Below are 19,452 nucleotides of genomic sequence, written 5' to 3'. Positions count from 1 at the left end.
CTAAAGACCAGGATCTAAAGACCAGAATCTAAAGACCAGGATCTAAAGACCAGGATCTAAAGACCAGAATCTAAAGACCAGGATCTAAAGACCAGAATCTAAAGACCAGGATCTAAAGACCAGAATCTAAAGACCAGGATCTAAAGACCAGAATCTAAAGACCAGGATCTAAAGACCAGAATCTAAAGACCAGGATCTAAAGACCAGAATCAAAAGACCAGAATCAAAAGACCAGAATCTAAAGACCAGAATCTAAAGACCAGGATCTAAAGACCAGGATCTAAAGACCAGAATCTAAAGACCAGGATCTAAAGACCAGAATCTAAAGACCAGGATCTAAAGACCAGAATCTAAAGACCAGAATCTAAAGACCAGAATCTAAAGACCAGGATCTAAAGACCAGGATCTAAAGACCAGAATCTAAAGACCAGGATCTAAAGACCAGAATCTAAAGACCAGGATCTAAAGCCCCCAGTCTGAAGTTCACAGTTTAAACTGCCTCAGTCCAAAGGGCGAAAGTAACAGCAAGATTTTATTGACGCTTACAGTCAGGGCTGGCACAGCCCGCCAACAGGAAACTGTTGAGGGGCTTCTTATGACATGCTGAGACCCTGGAATTGATGAACTGGTCTCTCAGTGCGATTGATCACATTGTTTCACCTACGCACAGCCCTCAGAGGTCTGCTCCAATCACAACTCTCCCTGCTCGGGAGTCTCTGAACCACTTCATCCAAGTCACTCCAGAACTTCTCCTCCTCTAACTCACCTCCTACCTGTGGAGCGTAAGAACTTCTCCTTCTCCTCTAACTCACCTCCTACCTGTGGAGCGTAAGAACTTCTCCTTCTCCTCTAACTCACCTCCTACCTGTGGAGCGTAAGAACTTCTCCTTCTCCTCTAACTCACCTCCTACCTGTGGAGCGTAAGAACTTCTCCTTCTCCTCTAACTCACCTCCTACCGGTGGAGCGTAAGAACTTCTCCTTCTCTTCTAACTCAATCTCCAGCTTCAAACTCATCAGTCTCTCCGACACTCGATTCTCCTCTAGAACATTCTGCACCAACTCCTCCTTCCTCTTCCTCCATCCCTCTTTCCTCTCCTCCGTTATAAACAACTTGAATCCTGCTCCTCAGCTTCTAGCCTTGCTTCCTTTCCTCCTGGTCTCCTGGACACACATCAACCTTCCTCCTCCTCATCATCATCACCAGCTCTCTAGCCTTTTCCCATCATCTTCCCAACAAGTCCCTTCTCTCAGCCCTAAACTCTTCCATTCCCTCTTCTCTCGCTGTTGATGCACTCATCTTCCTCCTCTTTTTCGTCTGATTTATGTATGAAGGACTTTCAACGGAAACAAGACCGCAAGGGCTTTTTTGAAATGCTCCTCTTAGACAGGATGTTTGACTTTATTTGTACTGTAATACATGCTACTGTGTGACTGTACTTGTACTCTAACATTCTATCTAATACATATATTCATCATCATCATCGTCTCTGTCTTCGACCCACAGTAATTACATTTCCAGCAGCGTCTCATGGGTTAACAACGCTGCTGGCGGTCGTTGTTAACCCGGGCCTCGACCGACCCGGTACGTTGTCAAGAGACACTGCTATTCATCAATAACTGAAGGGTTTCCTGACGTATTGCTTGAGTTTTTAAATCTTTGGCTCGTCTATTCAAAAGTCACAAATGAAAACTCACTTCCAAGCAAGGCTCAGATCTGAACCGAATGACATTACCAGGACGCCATGTATGATTATACAGAAACATGACCATACCTCTCTGTAAACTATGATAACAATTGCATCACTTATCACTTTACTTACTTTTTACTCCTAATTTACCTAGCCAATTAGTTAACATTCTGGGGGCAACAAGGGAACTTAGGTGGTTAACAGGTCACCCATTGTTTTACATTTGCCATCCATTTACATTTAACAATGCAGCATCTAAGAACTCTTAAATGTTCCCAATGCTTCAAGTCGTCAGTCTGGTCCTTTCTATTTTAGCTTTTGTAGGAAAGGCTGCCTCAGTCTGTTTGGAAATGCCCATGGCTGTGCCAAACCAGCCACCTGTGAACATACGTTGGCAGCAGTGAACATATAAATAACCACACACACACACTCACACTCACACACACACACACACACACACAACCACTTCTCTGAAATATAAGAATAATCCAGAGCTTGGGCCACAATAGAGAAACGGAATGCCGTTCTAAAGCTGTGCTCCTCCCTCCAACACTGCACACAAACATTAACACACAGCTCCCATAGCCAACACAGTAATTTAACCCTCAGTCACACACACACACACACACACACACACACACACACACACAGTGCAACTCAATCTGGCCAAACCCAAAACACAGACTGACAAAAGAGCTGGAAATACCACATTCCTCCAGAGATGACCAGGTTACCATGGAGATGGGCAGTTTACAGAGGAACTTAATCCTTAAAGAGTGTCTATGGGCAAATACGCATAGCATAATGGTTAGGATTGGGGTAGGGGACAAAACCGCCGTCATGGTCAAGGAGAGAAACAAAACGATCCAAATCATTAGAGCAGGGGTGTCAAACACATTTTAGTTGAGGAGCCGCATACAGCCTAATTTGATGCCAAATCATAGCATAGCTCATCATCATAGCTATAAATCACAATGACGATGATGATGATGAATATATGTATTAGATAGAATGGTAGCAGTACAAGTACAGTCACACAGTAGCATGTATTACAGTACAAGTACAGTCACACAGTAGCATGTATTACAGTACAAGTACAGTCAAACACCCTGTCTAAGAGGAGCATTTCTAAAAAGCCCTTGCGGTCTTGTTTCCGTTGAAAGTCCTTCGTACATAAATCATCGACATTTAACAATACCAATAAAATAAAAAGAAATTACTCCACAGATGCAAAATAACAATAAATTAAAAATACATAATATTTACAACTTAGGTGGACAAAAAATGAGGGGGGGGGGGGGGTTGATCCGGAGAGAGTCGTGATGACTATCTCCGTTTCTGTCCCCCTGAAAGGTGTATTTTTAGGGCCGTTTTGAAGGAGGCCAAAGAGCTGCATGCTTTGAGGGCAGGAGTCAAACAGTTCCACCCTTAGGTGGCAGTATTGTAAAAAGATGATTTACCCATGTTAGTCCTGTGGGAGGGGGTAATCAGGTTGTTGTTTGAGCTCCCTCTAGTGTTGTGGCTGTGGGTGTCACTAAATCTGTGGAGGTGTTTATTCAGGTATGCAGGGATTGAGGGGACTGAGGGCAGAGCTGCATTGACTATTTTAAATGCCAATCCCATTTTGAGTTGTTTAACCCTGTCTTCTACCCTGAGCCATTTTAGGCTAGCAAAATGTCCAGGAAGAAGGTGGGTCATGGGCCCCAGATTGAGGAGTAGCCGAATCAGTTTGTTTTGTCCAGGTTTTGGGCCAGGGAAGAGAGATGGTTTGAAAGGAGAGTTAAAGAAGCCATTTTTGTCAAACTGGAGAAACCATCCCTGAACAGAGGAGGCTTAAGACACCATCTATCAGCCACCTTGCAATGCAGTATTGACCTCTGTCCCCAAAATCCACAACCCCCAGCCACACCTGAATGCATCTCTGCATAACAGCTCACCTGAGGGTGGTGGAGCAACAACCTTTCACCTCATGGATGATAATAATTCCAGGGGATTCGTTAGTCAGGTTTCAAGCTGGCATGGGCTTATTTATAGCTCCACAGCTCAACCGCCATGTGTTGGAATTTACAGCTGTGCACGAGAGGGTCTCTTCCCTGTGCCTCCTGGTCAGGGAACGGTGTGTGTTGTTTCGGTCTACGGACCAAAAGGCATTGCAGAGTACCTGGCCTTCTTGCAGTCTTTGGGAAGGAACACCTTGTTCAAGTACAGGGATGTGCACGTGGCACACGGACTCTTTGACCCTCTCCCCTCAGGCAGGAGGCTACGGTCCATCCGGACCAGAACGTCCCGCCACAAGAACAGATTCTTCCCCTCGGCTGTAAGACTCATGAACAGTTCATAATTCTGTCTCGGACTCTCATCTGCGTATCCACTCCTGATGCTGCTGTTTTTGTGATGTGTTCTGTACTTGTATGTTTTTCGTATTTAGTCATTACTGTTACATGTTGCACGACTTCACAGAGAAAAAATCCTAGTCTTTGAACTCTCACTGACAATGGCAATAAACTACTTCTAATTCTGACACACTAGGCCAGGTCGTGTCATTGGACCTCTGGCCGTGAGTCTTGGACACTCTGGTGAAGTGAGTGGCAGAGTTGTCAACTCACTACCTGGTGGCGAGTTGGCCCCGATGGAAGGGTAGGAGTCCAGACTTGGAAGGCCCAAACTTGTTTTAAGGGTCTGCTGGGAATGTCTAGCAGAGCCCTTTGTCAGTGCGGTCTTCAATTCAATTTCTCCCAGTTCCCAGAGGAAGCTGGGGACATTGAGTTCACGTGAACCATGTCCTCCACCTCGACTGTCAAGCTGCTCGGGGCTGTGGTCACAGAGTATCTGGTGCCTGCCTCGACAGTAAACACAGAACCCGGTTGTGGAGTCCGGAAGTAAGGGATGTCATCAAGCTGAAAAGGAAGTATTATCAAGTCTTGTTGACTTGTGAGACTTGAGGAAGCTGACAGGTACCAGCAGGCCAAGCGTAACACTGCCCGAGTGGTTATGGACGCAAGAAACCGAGGCCATGGAGGAGGACTATCGGTCAGCCTCGAAGAAATTCTGGCAGGGGGAAAGTGGTGCACCGCCAACACTGTTGACGTTGAAGGTGGAAAACTGCTTACTTCAACTGCAGTTAGGGACAGTGCCTCTGGACTGGCTGACCAGGGTGGTGGTTCCCCTTTTCAAGAAGGGGGACCGGAGGGTGTGCTTCAACTACAGGGGGATCACGCTCCTCAACCTCCTTGGGAAAGTCTATTCCAGGGTGCTGGAGAGGAGGATCAGACCGAAAGTCAAACCTCTGATGCAGGAGGAACAATACGGTTTCTGTCTCCGGTCATAGAACACTGGACCAACTCTACATCCTCCATCGGGTTCTCAAGGGTTTGTGGGAGTTCACTCAACCGGTTTACATGTGTTTTGTGGATTCGGAGAAGTCATTTGACCGTGTCCCTTGTACTATCTTGTGGGGGGAGCTTTAGGAGGCTCTGGGGCCCTTTGATGAGGGCTGTCCGGTCCCTGTATGACCGAAGTCACAGCTTGGCTCACATTGCTGGCAGTAAGACAAACCTGTTCCAGGTGCATGGTGGACTCCAGCAGGGCTGCCCTTTATCCCTGGTCTTGTTCATGCTGGTCTTGTTGTCAACCAGAAAGAGGTGGTTCTCCCTCTCCGTGTCGGTGGGGAGTCTTTGCCCCATGTGGAGTATTTCAAAAGGAGTATCTTTGGGTCTTGTTCACGAGTGAGTGAGATTGACAGACGGATCGGTGCAGCGGCTGCAGTCATCGTATCGGTCTGCCGTGGCGAAGAAGGAGCTGAGCCAAAAAGCAAACCTCTTCATTTACCGGTCAATCTACATTCTTACTCTCACCTATGGTCATGAGCTTTGGTTCATAACCAAAAGGACAAGATCCTGGATCCAAGCTGTCAAAATGACTTTCCTCTGTAGGGTGGCTGGGCACACCCTTAGAAACGGGGTGAGGAGCTCAGTCACCAGGGAGGAACTCGGAGTAGAGCTGCTGCTGCTCCACATCGAGACGAGTGAGTTTAGGCAGCTGGGGCATCTGACCCCTGGACGCCTCCCTGGGGAGGTTTTCCATGCATGTCCCACTGGGAGGCCTCGGGGAAGACCGAGGAAACGCTGGAGAGACAATATCTCTCAGCTGGCATAGGAACGCCTCGCGAAGAGTCGGAATCCCCCCAGAAGAGCTGGGGGAGATGCCTGAGGACAGGGAAGTATGGAAATCCCTGCTGAGACTCCATGAACTGGCCTTGGATGATGGATAAATAAGTTAAATGAAAAATATGTTTTTCACCAAAACAGATAGAGGGGGGTCGTCGTACGCGGTGGAAGATGGACGTATTTAACCAGAAAAAAAGAACGGCCCCCAGTTATTACCTACCATCAAGAATACTGGTCTTCAGCCCACATAGGCACACCAACACATCCACAAATGCTCCTCTGGTTACCACACAGCCATTCTGTCTGAAAAGACAAGAACAGAGTTTGTGCTATATGAACCTATGACACAATGACAGCTCACCAAAAATTCAGAATTTAATCCTTGAACACTTTTTTTTTTCAGCGAATCTGTTTTTTTGGAGAATCTTTTGCATAACACATACAAACAGCGGAGAAATTTTAATGATGATCGTACTCCATCAAAACGTCGCCTGCTTTGATCACATGCAACACAGAAAAAAATTGTTACAGCTTTAAAATCCTCCTGAAATTAGAAAAAAAAAAAGACTTAGACCGGACAAACACGACATTCAATCCATTTTGTAATGGGCCTGATTTGAAGTAAAGGAGATCTGGAAGGGGAGGATGCCTTCCGTTTCCAAAAACAGAGCGCCTTTGACCTGCGTTCCCAAATCTAGGTGCCCGCCAGGGTCTGCAGAGCAGCATGATCACAGGGACAGACATGCTCTGGTGAGCAAGAATTCACCTCGCCATCTTAATAAAGGCTCATCAGTGTAACCAACAACTAGCAGGCCTCGTATTTCAAACACTGAATCTGTGTTATCTGCCATATGCTGACCACCGGAGGGAGAAGCCGGGGCCCACAGGGTAATCTGTGCCCATCTTCAGGCCTCATCCTAGGGTGCGTGTGTGTGTGTGCAAAATATGTACTGGACATAAACATCGGGAGTAAAGAGTGAAACGTATAGATCCGTAGGTGAACCATTTTGAAGAGTGAAAGGGGAGGCTTTAGCATGTTAATGAGCGGGTAGGTGTCTGGGGTTACCGAGAGGCAAGCCACATGCGACGACACAGTGCTTCACAAACGCCGTTTCCTGCTGGCAGGGGTCTGTGTGATTCAGTCCGGAAGCAGCGCAGCAGAAGCAGCACCTGCACACACACAAACACAAATCTGAGAGAGCTGCCATATCCTACGTTCACAGAAGAGAACCTACTGTTCAGAGGGACTCCTAAAGGGGGAGGCCTGTCCCCCCGGTGAAGACAGGCCAGTTGTCTAACAGACTACATGCCAGAACTCTAGAAAGCACACAATACACTTACCATTGCCTCTTGAAAAGACATCTCTCTCTCTCTGTACCCCTTTGGGAGAAACATGTGACCTGACAAGATTGATAGTACCCATAATAGAAAGCCTAATATATGCTAGGCTGACAGAACATTTCTAATTGTCAAAGAAATATGTTTCCCATTGAGGAACAATATATTTTGTCCACTGTGGATGCTGTGAGAGTGTGTGACTGAGCGAGCTTGTAGCAGGTGCACTGGTGGTTTGGAGTGTTCATGGGGTAGGACACTGGCTGGCTGGCTGGCTGGGTGTGTATTCTGGGGCTCGGCGTGCTCTTTATGCTGGGGCCGTGGCCACAGACCAGCAGGAAGCCATTCATTACGCTGTGCAGGGAAGGAAACCCAGCTCGACACAGAGCACCAAGCCTGGCCACGGAGTCTTGGTCTGTCCCTTCTCCTTTCTGGCAGTCTCCACACCCAGGCGACACCCACTGTCCCCCACAGAAAGCGTACACACCCGTGGGTCTGCCCATTCTGGATCCGAACCAGATCAAATTCGGTGGTAAGATAGAGAACCCCCTGTCAGGGTAATTCCCCTTATCCTAACCCCCCCCCCCCCCCCTTACATGACTGTCAAATTCCATAAACATTGGTCAATAATCATCAGAGATCTTGAACAAATTCCGAAGCTCCATTGAATGTAATGTTTACAAATTCAAAGTGATCCGATCTCTTCTGGCTCATCACCAAAGTTGAACCAAATGTTCCTGGTAAGAGGCCAAAATCAATGCCAAGAAAAGTACAATCGTTAGAATTCCTAACTTTAATCTTATTAAAAATATGCAGTTTGAATAAGATTAAAATTAAGCATTTTATTTAATTTAATTTCAGGTTTTGTTTTCATGGCCAGTTTTCTCAGCTTCTTTTAGGGCTTCACTTATAACATGGTGCGTCAGTTCTTGATATGAAAATATCTTCATATGTGCCTTGTTTTCTCGTCAGACGTGTGTGTGTGTCTTTCTCGCTCAGCGTGTGTCGCAACAAGGCTCACTCCTCTCTGGGCCTGGTAAAAATAGTGGTGGTGGATTTGAGGTCCCCTCAGACTCTGTTATCAGCCTGCCCTTCTGTCCCTCCCACTGCTCGAACCACAGACTGACCACATGCCTGCCCACATACACACACACACACACTAAAAAAATAAATAAAAACCGTTCACGATTTCATGGCTCAGCAAGTCAGACATGCACAAAGAACCATATCAAACAGCATTTCACATAAAGCCAGACAGAGGTATGAAAACAGTCATTTACGGCAGGCACTGTGAAACTACCTCACGGCTATATACGTATAATTCGACTCTCCGAGGAGCCTTTGTTACGCCTAGAATGTCCATGGCTGTGGCTTCTGAGCCAGTTCAGCACCAAGGAGTCCATTCACAAAAGATTCTCATCTTAAAACACAACTGAATTCACAAGGATGGAGCCACTGGAATGAAAAACAAAACAGGTACATTAAAATAAAACAAAGAATAACCTATATGAAATATTTTATTTGCCTCAGGAATAGTGCATACTTAAGTTAAGGCCCACTCGTTGGCGTTTTTGGGAGACTTCAGCCGACCCTTATCCTGGGAGTGCCGTGTAATGTACCTACATTACTCCACCGACAAGATGAGGCACCAAGAGTCTTTTCTGTGCCGAGCGCTGCTCAGGTGGGAAATGTTCACCTTTGGCCAACTTGTCACTGTCACCATTCATCCAATCATCCAATCATCCAATCACTGAAGCGAGGAGGCAGGACAAATATCACAAATAAGAAGGTAAACAAATTCGGCTCCTGAACCAAACAGTGGCTCTCAGTGAGAGGTTCCCTTGAGTATGGTGTATAATCTTGCGAATCCATTGTCTCTGCTTGCAGCCTTCAGTATTCCATTCACCCAGAACCAGATGAATTGTGACGCCATTTTTACACTCAGTGTCCATTGATAAAACAAACTAACAAAATTAGACTGCAAATATTCCATATAACAACCACATTAAGTGGTTTATAAACATCCTGTTTTCTAAATCTATTACGGACAATATCAAGGGGACCCCATTTGTTAAGTCACATCTAATATTACATAAAAAAACTAGAAAGACAATCAGAGATTGCAGACCCCGCCTCCAATAGACTATTGGATCTTGTGAGACAGTAAACAGGGCTTCCGGATCAGAGGAGCCAAGCCTGCTCTAGCTTGCTGCTCCAGAACGTACTACAAGACTCCTTCTGGACTCTTTTTCCCATCATGCCATTCGTGTCCCTCCCTCTTAAAGTGGCAGTTTACAGCACAGGCACAATTCCAGATGTAAAAATAATTTTAGAATCTGGATCCAGATCCGGATCAACGCCATTCTCGGGGAGGACCGAGCCACGGACAGAACCTTGCTTGTGTAAACATTTCAAGTCGATTGGGTTAATAGTTTTTGAGTTATGCGCTCGGACAGACAAACAAACAGACAGACAGACAAACAGACAAACAAACGCACCCGATTGCAATACCCTCGCCTCCCCTTCGGCGAGGGTAAAAGAGGCAATCTGTGTTTTTAGGTTCACACGTTTTCATCCGCTCATTTCAATGCAATTAAATTTATATCGTGCCAGATCATAGCAGAAAGCTATCTCAAGGCTTTACAGGTGTGCACTTGATTTTATACACCTTTGGCCATGAAAGTGATTGGAACACCTAAATTCAATGGTTTGGATAGCTGAGCAAATAGCAGTATGTATATAAATACGAGTGCATTCATCTCTTTTGATGTGTGGATAAATACGGACCTGCAGCAGAGTCCCATGGATGTAGTTGTGTTGGACTTTGTGTCCGGACTCTGTAGGAAGCTCCTTCAGCAAAGTGTGAACGGTGGATGGGATCTGGGTCAGGAGTACGAAGGGGACGAGGGCCCGAGCCGCCATCTCTCTGGTCCGATACACTGCTGAGTGAGCACATCTGAGAAACAAACACGTACGATTATTAACTCGCCGTGTAGCAAAACGTATACCGTAATTGCTGAACTATAATGCGCACCTGTGAAAAAGCCGCACCCACTGAATTAAAAAAAATAAATATTTTGTACTAAAATAAGCCGCACATCGCAAGTGCATTGAAACAAATGACATTTAATGGAACACGGCTCGTAACGAAAATAAATAGGCTTTAACGAAATACGGCTCGTAACGAAAATAAATAGGCTTTAACGAAATACGGCTCGTAACGAAAATAAATAGGCTTTAACGAAACACGGCTGGTAACAAAAATAAATAGGTCATTAATGAAACACGGCTCGTAACGAAAATAAATAGGCTTTAACGAAACACGGCTGGTAACAAAAATAAATAGGCTTTAACGAAACACGGCTGGTAACGAAAATAAATAGGCTTTAACGAAACACGGCTGGTAACGAAAATAAATAGGTCATTAATGAAACACGGCTCGTAAAGAAAATAAATAGGCTTTAACGAAACACGGCTGGTAACAAAAATAAATAGGCTTTAACGAAACACGGCTGGTAACGAAAATAAATAGGCTTTAACGAAACACGGCTGGTAACGAAAATAAATAGGTCTTTAATGAAACACGGGTAACAAAATCAAAAACAATAGCAGTATACAGTAGCCTACAAAAAAAGTCACTGGTCACTATCTTCCTCCTCCTGCGCACTGAAACCATTGAAGTCCTCTCCTTCGGTGTCGGAGTTGAATAGCCTCAGAATTGCTTCCTCCGACTTTGGATCGGCTTCATTCTCGCTCTCCTCACTCTCATCTGGAGGCAAATTCCCCGCTGAGCTGCCCTCTCCATCACGCAGCAGTCCAGCCTTTCGAAACCCGTTAATGATTGTGGATTTCGTTATCCCGCTCCATGCCTTCAGGACCCACTGGCAGACCTGGCCATAGGTTGCTTTTCTCATGCGCCCCGTTTTAGTGAAGGATTTCTCCCCACTTGTCATCCACGCCTCCCACTGAACGCGGAGCGCAACTTTAAATGCGCGATTGATGCTGATGTCGAGGGGCTGCAAATACTTCGTTGTGCCCCCCGGAATCACAGCAGGAATAGAATTTGTCCTCTTCATCGCTTCTTTAACGGAATCTGTTATGTGGGCCCTCATGCTGTCCAGCACGAGCAAAGCCTTGTCCGTGTGAAAGAATCCTCCCGGTCGCTTGCCGTAACACTCCGTACGCCATTCGTGCATGAGGCCTTCCGTCATCCATCCTTTCTTGTTGACTTTTACAACAATTCCTCTCGGGAATTCCTCTTTCGGCATCGTGATGCGTTTGAAAATCAACATCGGTGGAAGCTTTTCTCCCGATGCCGTGCAGCTCAGAACGCAGGTGAAGTGCGTCTTTTCATGCCCAGTTGTTTTGAGCGTGACCGACGATTCACCTTTCCTGCTGACGGTCCGAGTGAGGGGCAGGTCAAATGTCAGCGGAACCTCGTCCATATTTATAATATTTTGCGGGCCGATGGAATGCTCCGCTATCTTCGCATCAGTGAATTTGAGGAAATTCGACACCTTTTCCTCGTAGTCGGAAGGGAGCTGCTGACACAGACTCGTCCGTGCCCTGATGGACAGGCCTTTGCGTCTCATAAATCTGAGACACCACGATGGTCCACCTCCAAAATCCTCAAACTTCATTGCGGCGGCAATTGTCTTGGCCTTCAGTCGGATCTGCACCGTCGACACACCTCGGCCGTCTGCTCTCTGTGTGTTGACCCAGTCTTCGAGCTCGTTTTCAAGTTCGGGCCACGTGCTTTTTTTTCCTCTGAAAGCTTTCGTTGTCTTTTTGCACCGAGCCAGTTCCTCACGCTGCTGTCTCCAACGTCTCACCAACGACTCGTTAAGGCCAAGTTCCCGTGCAGCCGCTCGATTTCCTTTAACAACCGCCAGATCGATCGCCTTCAATTTGAAGGCCGCATCGTACGCATTTCTTCGTGTCTTTCCCATGATGCAGGTGACAAAACGACTGCCGGAATAAGAATGATGGGAAGATCAAATCACGCCGGATGTTGCGACTTGGTCTGTTTTTTGGCGGCAGGAAGTCCGGTGTTCAGAATATTACAGGAAGCTCGCGAAAGTGGGAAAATATACGTAAATTTGCGGCGTCGTTGCATAAACCGCAAGGTTCAAAATTTTAGAAAAAAGTAGCGGCTTATACATCGAGAATTACGGTACATACAAAAAACATCCATACATTCACAGATCCGTCACGGTGAAGAGGAAGCTGAGCCGAAAGGTGAAGCTCTCCGTTCACCGGTCGATCTCCGTTCCTACCCCCACCTGTGGTCACGAGCTTTGGGGAGTGACCAAAAGGACGAGATGACGGGTACAAGCGGCTGAAATGAGCTTCCTCCGTGGGGGGGCTGGGCTCTCTCTCGACATAACTGAGCGGAAGTGCTCAAAGGCGACGGCGAGATCGTACACAAAGGCGGGAAAAGGTTCAAATCCGACTCGCAGCCTTTCTGTGAGGAGTTTGCATGTTCTCCCCGTGTCTGTGTGGGTTCTCTCTGGGTTCTCCGACTTCCTCCCAACACCAAAAACATGCAAATTAGGTGGATTGTTTACACTCATTTGCCCGTAGGTGTGAGTGTGTGTGAGAGAGAATGATTGTCTGTGTGTGGCCCTGCGATAAAAGGCAGCACGAGCGAACACAATGAAACTCAATGTAGACACTAATAACTAGACAGCTGCTGACGTGTGTGTCCAATACAACAATCAGCCAACGCTGATTTATGTTCATGAGCGTGTCTCATCGTCTTTGCATTATTTTTCAAGATGAGGTGAGTCTTATAAATTACAGATATATGGGAATGTTACGTAAATGGCATTCCTCCTAATGGTGTGTGTGTGTGTGTGTGTGTGTGTGTGTGTGTGTGTACATGCCTTAATGGAATTTCCCTCTGGGATTAATAAAGTATTCTGATTTCCACAAAGCCACATGTGGAATATTTCTGGGGCCTCACTAAAATACAAATATTTCTTCTGATTTTTGTGAGTTGGAAATGTATTTTATGAAGAAACTCTTTTCTGGTTTTCTCTTTAAATGGTCTCCTCCAGCTGCTGTGCCTGAACTCTCAGAGTTCTTCTTGCACGTGCCTATGAAGCAACTGCTGAGGTGTTCATAGAGTAACAGATGGCCTTAACCGTTTGTAACTCTTAGGACATGTTAATATTTAGAGTCAGGTATTTGGACATGAACTGCAATCATGTGTTGCTACTTACAACAGATATTTTACACATAGAATGTGTGTGGAGGTAAACAGCGGATTATACATTAGAACACTTAGTGAGAGCTCAAAGGGATAAGGAACAATCATTTCGTTTATGTACGAGTTTGTAGCACTGACACCCACCTAATGATGAAGGGCATGAAAGCAGCGAGGCCCAAAGGAGACGACGATCCATCCATGGGGGAAGGGTAGAGTCGACTGAGCACCAGCAGCAGCAAGAACAGACTGTGGTGAAGCCTCACCCGTCCACCGTCACTGGGCATGAACAAGAACACCAGCGAGCAGGCAAGCGTCACCAAATGTAAGGCTTCCTGTGGGCCCATCGATTCGAACAGGAGCCACATTAGCAGTTAACGCAGCCTCACAGGTAGCACGGGTAATGCCCCCCCACCCCCCCGAGCCCGTTCCAAGCCCGGTTAAATGCGGAGGGTTTGATTTTGATTTGCTGTGGCGACGCCTGACGGGACGAGCCCAAAGAGGAACACGATGCGTACGAGTAGCTACTAGTGATACCGGTTCTTCTTCAGATCTCCCATTAACAGTCTCTGCTGCATCAGGTTGATCTTTTTATCTCATCACTTCTCTCCAACATCAGATCAGTAGTGATGAACATCAGCGTTTCTGAGCGCCGATTCAATGACTACACGGTGGGGTAAGAATAATTTAGTCTGAAGACAATCACGACACAGTGGACATGACCAACTCACTATATTACGATTAGTTAATGAGTGATGTCGGCCGGCCTGAGATCGCTATAGCAACATCACTTTGACAGCCGCAGGGTTTTGACACAAGCTATTGCTGCTAATAGGTTTGCGGCAGTGGTTCTAATTATTGTGATTAGATCGCTTGGACTCAGATGTGGGTTAAATTAATTGGGAATCTTTGACATTGCAATGTAGAGGTGCAACAGTTTGAGACTGTTGTTGACATGTTTAATACAAAAAGAAGCATCTAAGTAATCTAATCTGAGTAAAATGAAAAATGTCAAAGATCCAATAATGGTTGAGTTCAGGTGCAGACACTCCTCACCTTTCCACTGTGGTTGCAGCTTCCTCCAGCTGGCGCAGGAGGAATGGATACAGAGCAGGAAAACGAGTGAAGAACTCTCGACCCGTCATTCTGAATGGGGAAAAAATGGGATTGTTCAGGGTTCTTAAACAAACTGAATAATGTTTAACAGCATTTCTATCCTCAGACAAAAGACAAAAAAGAAATTCTGCTTTGAGACGACGACATCTTCTCAGTCTAAAGCGTCATGGAACGTTGAAATAAAGTTATTTTGGCTTTCTCCTGGACTAGACAGACATTCTGAATCATGCTAGATCAAGGTGAAACTCTGGAGACATAGATAAAATGCTCATTCTAACATATTCACCATCGATAGTCAGTCAGCATGCTAAGGCCTGTGGCCTAATACCAAATACTTTTTATTGATTTGTCCCTCGGAGGGCAGTTTGGTTTACAGCAGTTACAGTCTAACTGTAGTCTGCTGCCGGTCGCCGCGTGTGCAGGCGCCCAGGGAATGCGGGTGAAGTGCCTTGCCTAAGGACACAATGACAGCGCACACATGTGCCTGAGCCGGGAATCGAACCGCCAACCTCTCGATCACAGGACGACCCTCTCAACCACCTGCGCCACCGTCCACCAGGCCTGCCAAGCAGCCGGGTGGAAAAAAAGATCAGCTGTTGGAGCAACGCTTAGAAAATGGAAGAGGCTAATGATGACCGTCAAGCTCCTCGGACTGGGGCTCCATGCAAGGTCTCCCCTCGAGGGGTATCGATGATGCCAAGAAAGGTCGGGAACCCGTCCAGAACCGCACGGGAGGAGCTGGTCAATGCCCTGGAGAGCGTGGGACCACCGTTCCACAGGTTACCATGGGTGGCCTGCGTCGCACGGAAGGTTCCCCTGCTTAAGTCAGGACATGAAGAGGCCCGTCTGAAGCTCGCCAATGACCGTCTGGATGATCCAGAGGAGTCACGGGAGAACGTCGTGTCGTCAGATGAGACCAAAATAGAACATGTTGGTCCACAGGACCATCCCAAGAACACCGTCCCTCCCGTGAAGCATCGCGCTTAGGGGGAGGCAGGACGACTGTATGGGGCGGAGCGGATGAATGGGTCCACGCGTTGCTAGATTATGGGCAACAAACTCCTTCCCTCAGTCGGAGATGGGTCAGGGCTGGGTCTTCCAACATGGCGATGACCCAAAGCACGCAACCAGGATAGCCTGGGAGTGGCTCCGCAAGATCCAGATCAAGGTTCTCTCCAGACACAAGTCCAGTCGACAATCTTTAGAGGGAGCTGGAACTCCGTGTTGCTCAGCCCGACATGTCGAGCTGTGGAGGGGTGGACCAGAATACCTGCTGCAGGGTGTGCAAACCTGGGAAAGAACTCCAGGAAAACAAAGGCTTCCGTACCAAATATTAACTTTGATTTTCTCAGGTGTTTAAAGACGTATTTGCAGCGACAACATATACAAATAAAATATTTAAAGATCAAACCATGTGATTTTCTGATTTTTTCGTGTAGATTCTGTCCTCAGTGGAAATAGCGCTGCATTACGTAATAACACTGTTATGCATTTTCGCACTACTATGTAATAACACCGTATTTTGCGATAAGCTGTTACATATTGCACTGGTTATTACAAAATGCAGATGTTAAACTGTTTTTTATGAAGATGTAATCATTTGGTGTAATAATATTATATATATTTATATATAGGATTTCGTTACATCATATATGATCAGTTGATTTACAAGAGGAATGTATATTTGCTGTTCGCTTTACTTTTTACTGCAGTATGGCTCAACATTTTACAACAATGACTGATAGAACAGACGAGGAGACTCCTCAGCCAATGATCAGCAGCGGGTGTGAGTCGAGGGGTCACCACAACTCCCCAGGACAAAGTCACACAACAACAGTGCTCCCTGGTGGATTACAACAACAACTGTTTATAATACAACCGCTCATTCTACTCCAGTACTCTACACGCGTTTCTACATCATTTGGACTCTTTCAATGTCATTGACGTCCATCTAAACCCAAACATTCTCTGGCAACCCTGACATTGACTTCTGCCTCTCTTCAACAGCCAATAACTCCATAATAAAAAATGGTAGGAACACACTTTCTTTTTCCAGAGGAAGGAAGAGACTTTACTCGTTCATTCGGTATTCGGTGTTTGCATAGTCATAGTAAACAATATTCTGTGGGGTTTGAAAATAGGACAAAATGAGGGAAAACTGTGGCACTCGGCACATAGCTGAGCTGAAAATGGCTGGCAATGAAAGAGTTAAGACGAGTGATTAACTGAAACATACTGATTCAAAATACTTTATTCAAAGCAGTCGAGTTAAAATGCTGATTTTTGATTGTTTAAATATTTCTAAAGAGTTTTATAATGAGGGCCACATTCATTTGGTCCTCAGATGTTCCGGCATGCCTAATGTCTTTTACGCTGTAATTGGACTGACGGGACTGACGCCTGCTCGCCTCCATCATGACGCGCATCGTCACTCAAACGCCAAAAGGCCACCGCGCAGCAACGAACGAGAGAAAGACGCAGCAGACCTGTTTTTCTTGGAGTGCTCGTCCTTTCCTTTCTTCACGCCAAAGATCCTCGTGATCAGCGTGCTGAAGAGGAGAGTGGATGAGTTTCTCACCTAGGACGAGTGCAAAGACAGAGAGGACGCCGTGTCAGCAAGCTCAAATCGCCGTGACCACAGACGTGGAGACAGGTCAAAGGGAGAGGTGACAGCGACAACAACTGGATCAGACATTAAAGGTGTGAGCAGAACAAACCAGAGGCACACGCTGCGCCCTAACCCTAACCCCCACCCCCCACCACAAACACTACTCAGCAGAATAAAACTACAAGTCATTGAAACTCCTGTGAAACCAACCCGTCCAGTCAGGAAGCTGATTGTGAATCAATTTCATCTGCTATAGTGCAAATTGGACGGATAACATGTGGAAAGGAGAGGCCGTTAGCCAGACAACCCCTATAAAGTAATGGTTTAGTAGGGGGTGGTCACACCCCCCCCCCCCCCCCCGTGTCCTTTCTGATAGACTCTCGGATAGTTTTGCCCTGGCCACTAGGGCGGTCATGGGGTGGGATCTGCAGCCCACAGACGTTGCTCAGGAGCTGCAGCTACTCCAGGATGGAACATCCATATGAGCAGTGGCCAGAAGGTTTGCAGGGTTGAGGGTCCAACGTCCTCGGGTGGGGCCTGTGCTCACATCCCTGGGACCGTGCGGCCTGATTGGCATTTTCCAGAGAACACCGTAAATAAATGCTGCCGAGAGGACGATGAAGATGAGCATCGAGGGGGAACCAGTATCGGAAGAGTCGTGTGCAGGCAGGCTGGAACGGGGGGGGGGGGGGGGGAAAGTATCAGGTGTGCTCTGTGATAGGACGAAGGGACAGGTCTACAAGACAGTGGTGAGGACAGCCATGATGGACGGCTTGGAGACAGTGGTGAGGACAGACGTGATGGACGGCTTAGAGACAGTGGTGAGGACAGACATGATGGACGGCTTAGAGACAGTGTCTCTGAGGAAAAGACGGGAGGCGGAGCTAGAAGTGGAGGAGATGAAGATGCTGAGGTTCTCCTTGGTCCCCAGGTTGAACAGGATTAGAAATGAGACAATAAGACGGACAGTGAAGGTTAGACGTTTAGGAGACAAGGTCAGAGAGACCAGACTTTGATGGTTTGGACATGTCCAGAGGAGAGACAGGGACTATATCGGTAGAAGGATGCTGAGGATGGAACTGCCAGGGAACAGGACTAGAGGACGACCCAGGAGAAGAGACATGGACGTAGTGAGGGAGGACATGAGAGTGGCTGGTGTTGGGGAGGACGATGCAAAGGACAGGACTAGAGGACGACCCAGGAGAAGAGACATGGACGTAGTGAGGGAGGACATGAGAGTGGCTGGTGTTGGGGAGGACGATGCAAAGGACAGGACTAGAGGACGACCCAGGAGAAGAGACATGGACGTAGTGAGGGAGGACATGAGAGTGGCTGGTGTTGGGGAGGACGATGCAAAGGACAGGGTGAAGTGGAGAAGGTAGATTTGCTGTGGTGACCCGAAAGTACAGTAGTAGTATATAATATATATGTATACATCTATATATTTGTATTTATTTATATTTGTTTGGGATAAATTAAATACAGTAGTTTTTCAAACCCCCCCCCCCCCCCTCTGTTAGGGTTTCCCAGTAGAACCTTTGAACTATCATGCTACAGAAAGCATTTCCGAGTCTCGACGGTGAAGGTTGAACCGTCTGGAACGGACATACGGGGTAAACGTATAGTTAACACTGCATCTGGTGAAAGTACACGCAGTATGAAAACATAGAAGTAGACACTGACTGCCCAAACGGGGGCGGTGAAGCCCAGCACAGCGGCTCGCATTCCGTCCGAGACGAAGGGTACGACGTTCTCTCCCAGGCGCGTGTCCCTGTAGAGCGCCCGCAGGATGTTCAGCGCATGGACCTGCGTGAAGGGCACACGGAAAACACGTCTTCAGCAGTCAAACAGTTCACCACGTGGTGCAGCCGAAACACGGGTCACGGGTCACGCCGGCGTCGACCCCAGCTACCGGCAATCACAGGCGAAAAAGGGCAGGGGACACCCGAGACAAGTCGCCAGAGCTACTCCAGATAAACAAAGAGTGTGAAAGCCTGACTTGGTGTCGGACCTGAGGGATGGTGGCGCTGTCGGTACTCCTGTCAGCAGAGGGCGTGGCTAACGTGATCAGCTGTCTCATGGTGGCTTTCAGCAGGCTGCAGGTGGACGACTTGGGCTCCGAGGAGAGCAGAGCCTGTAGGAGAAGACACAAACAGAACGCAGAGACGCAGTCAGAGACGGGTTAGTGTTCGTACGTATGTCGGAAAAACACCGCATAGACAGACACCGGAACGACAGACGGGTGCGGTCGCAACGTCAAAAAGTCGCAAGTCGACCCCCCCCCGTATCTGAGTTGGTGAAAAACATTTAGCTTATTCATCTATCCACCT

At 47.1% G+C, this 19,452-nt stretch overlaps 1 protein-coding gene across 1 annotated transcript in view; it reads right to left on the bottom strand.

Annotated features, from left to right (window-relative positions):
• thada (THADA armadillo repeat containing) overlaps positions 1-19,452 on the bottom strand; it is a 50,571-nt gene that overhangs the window by 7,992 nt on the left and 23,127 nt on the right. The window contains exons 20-27 of the mRNA XM_068741523.1: positions 19,134-19,256; positions 18,806-18,928; positions 17,001-17,092; positions 14,455-14,544; positions 13,546-13,677; positions 9,978-10,146; positions 6,922-7,025; positions 6,076-6,158 (exon numbers count right to left, since the gene is read on the bottom strand). Of these exons, the coding sequence (XP_068597624.1) occupies positions 6,076-6,158; positions 6,922-7,025; positions 9,978-10,146; positions 13,546-13,677; positions 14,455-14,544; positions 17,001-17,092; positions 18,806-18,928; positions 19,134-19,256 (916 nt within the window). The remainder of the gene's footprint in view (positions 1-6,075; positions 6,159-6,921; positions 7,026-9,977; positions 10,147-13,545; positions 13,678-14,454; positions 14,545-17,000; positions 17,093-18,805; positions 18,929-19,133; positions 19,257-19,452) is intronic.

This window comes from Brachionichthys hirsutus, chromosome 7, assembly GCF_040956055.1.
Source record: "Brachionichthys hirsutus isolate HB-005 chromosome 7, CSIRO-AGI_Bhir_v1, whole genome shotgun sequence".
NCBI classification, from domain to species: domain Eukaryota; kingdom Metazoa; phylum Chordata; class Actinopteri; order Lophiiformes; family Brachionichthyidae; genus Brachionichthys; species Brachionichthys hirsutus.
Note: the sequence above shows the minus strand (reverse complement) of the source record. Positions and strands in the feature narration are given on the sequence as shown.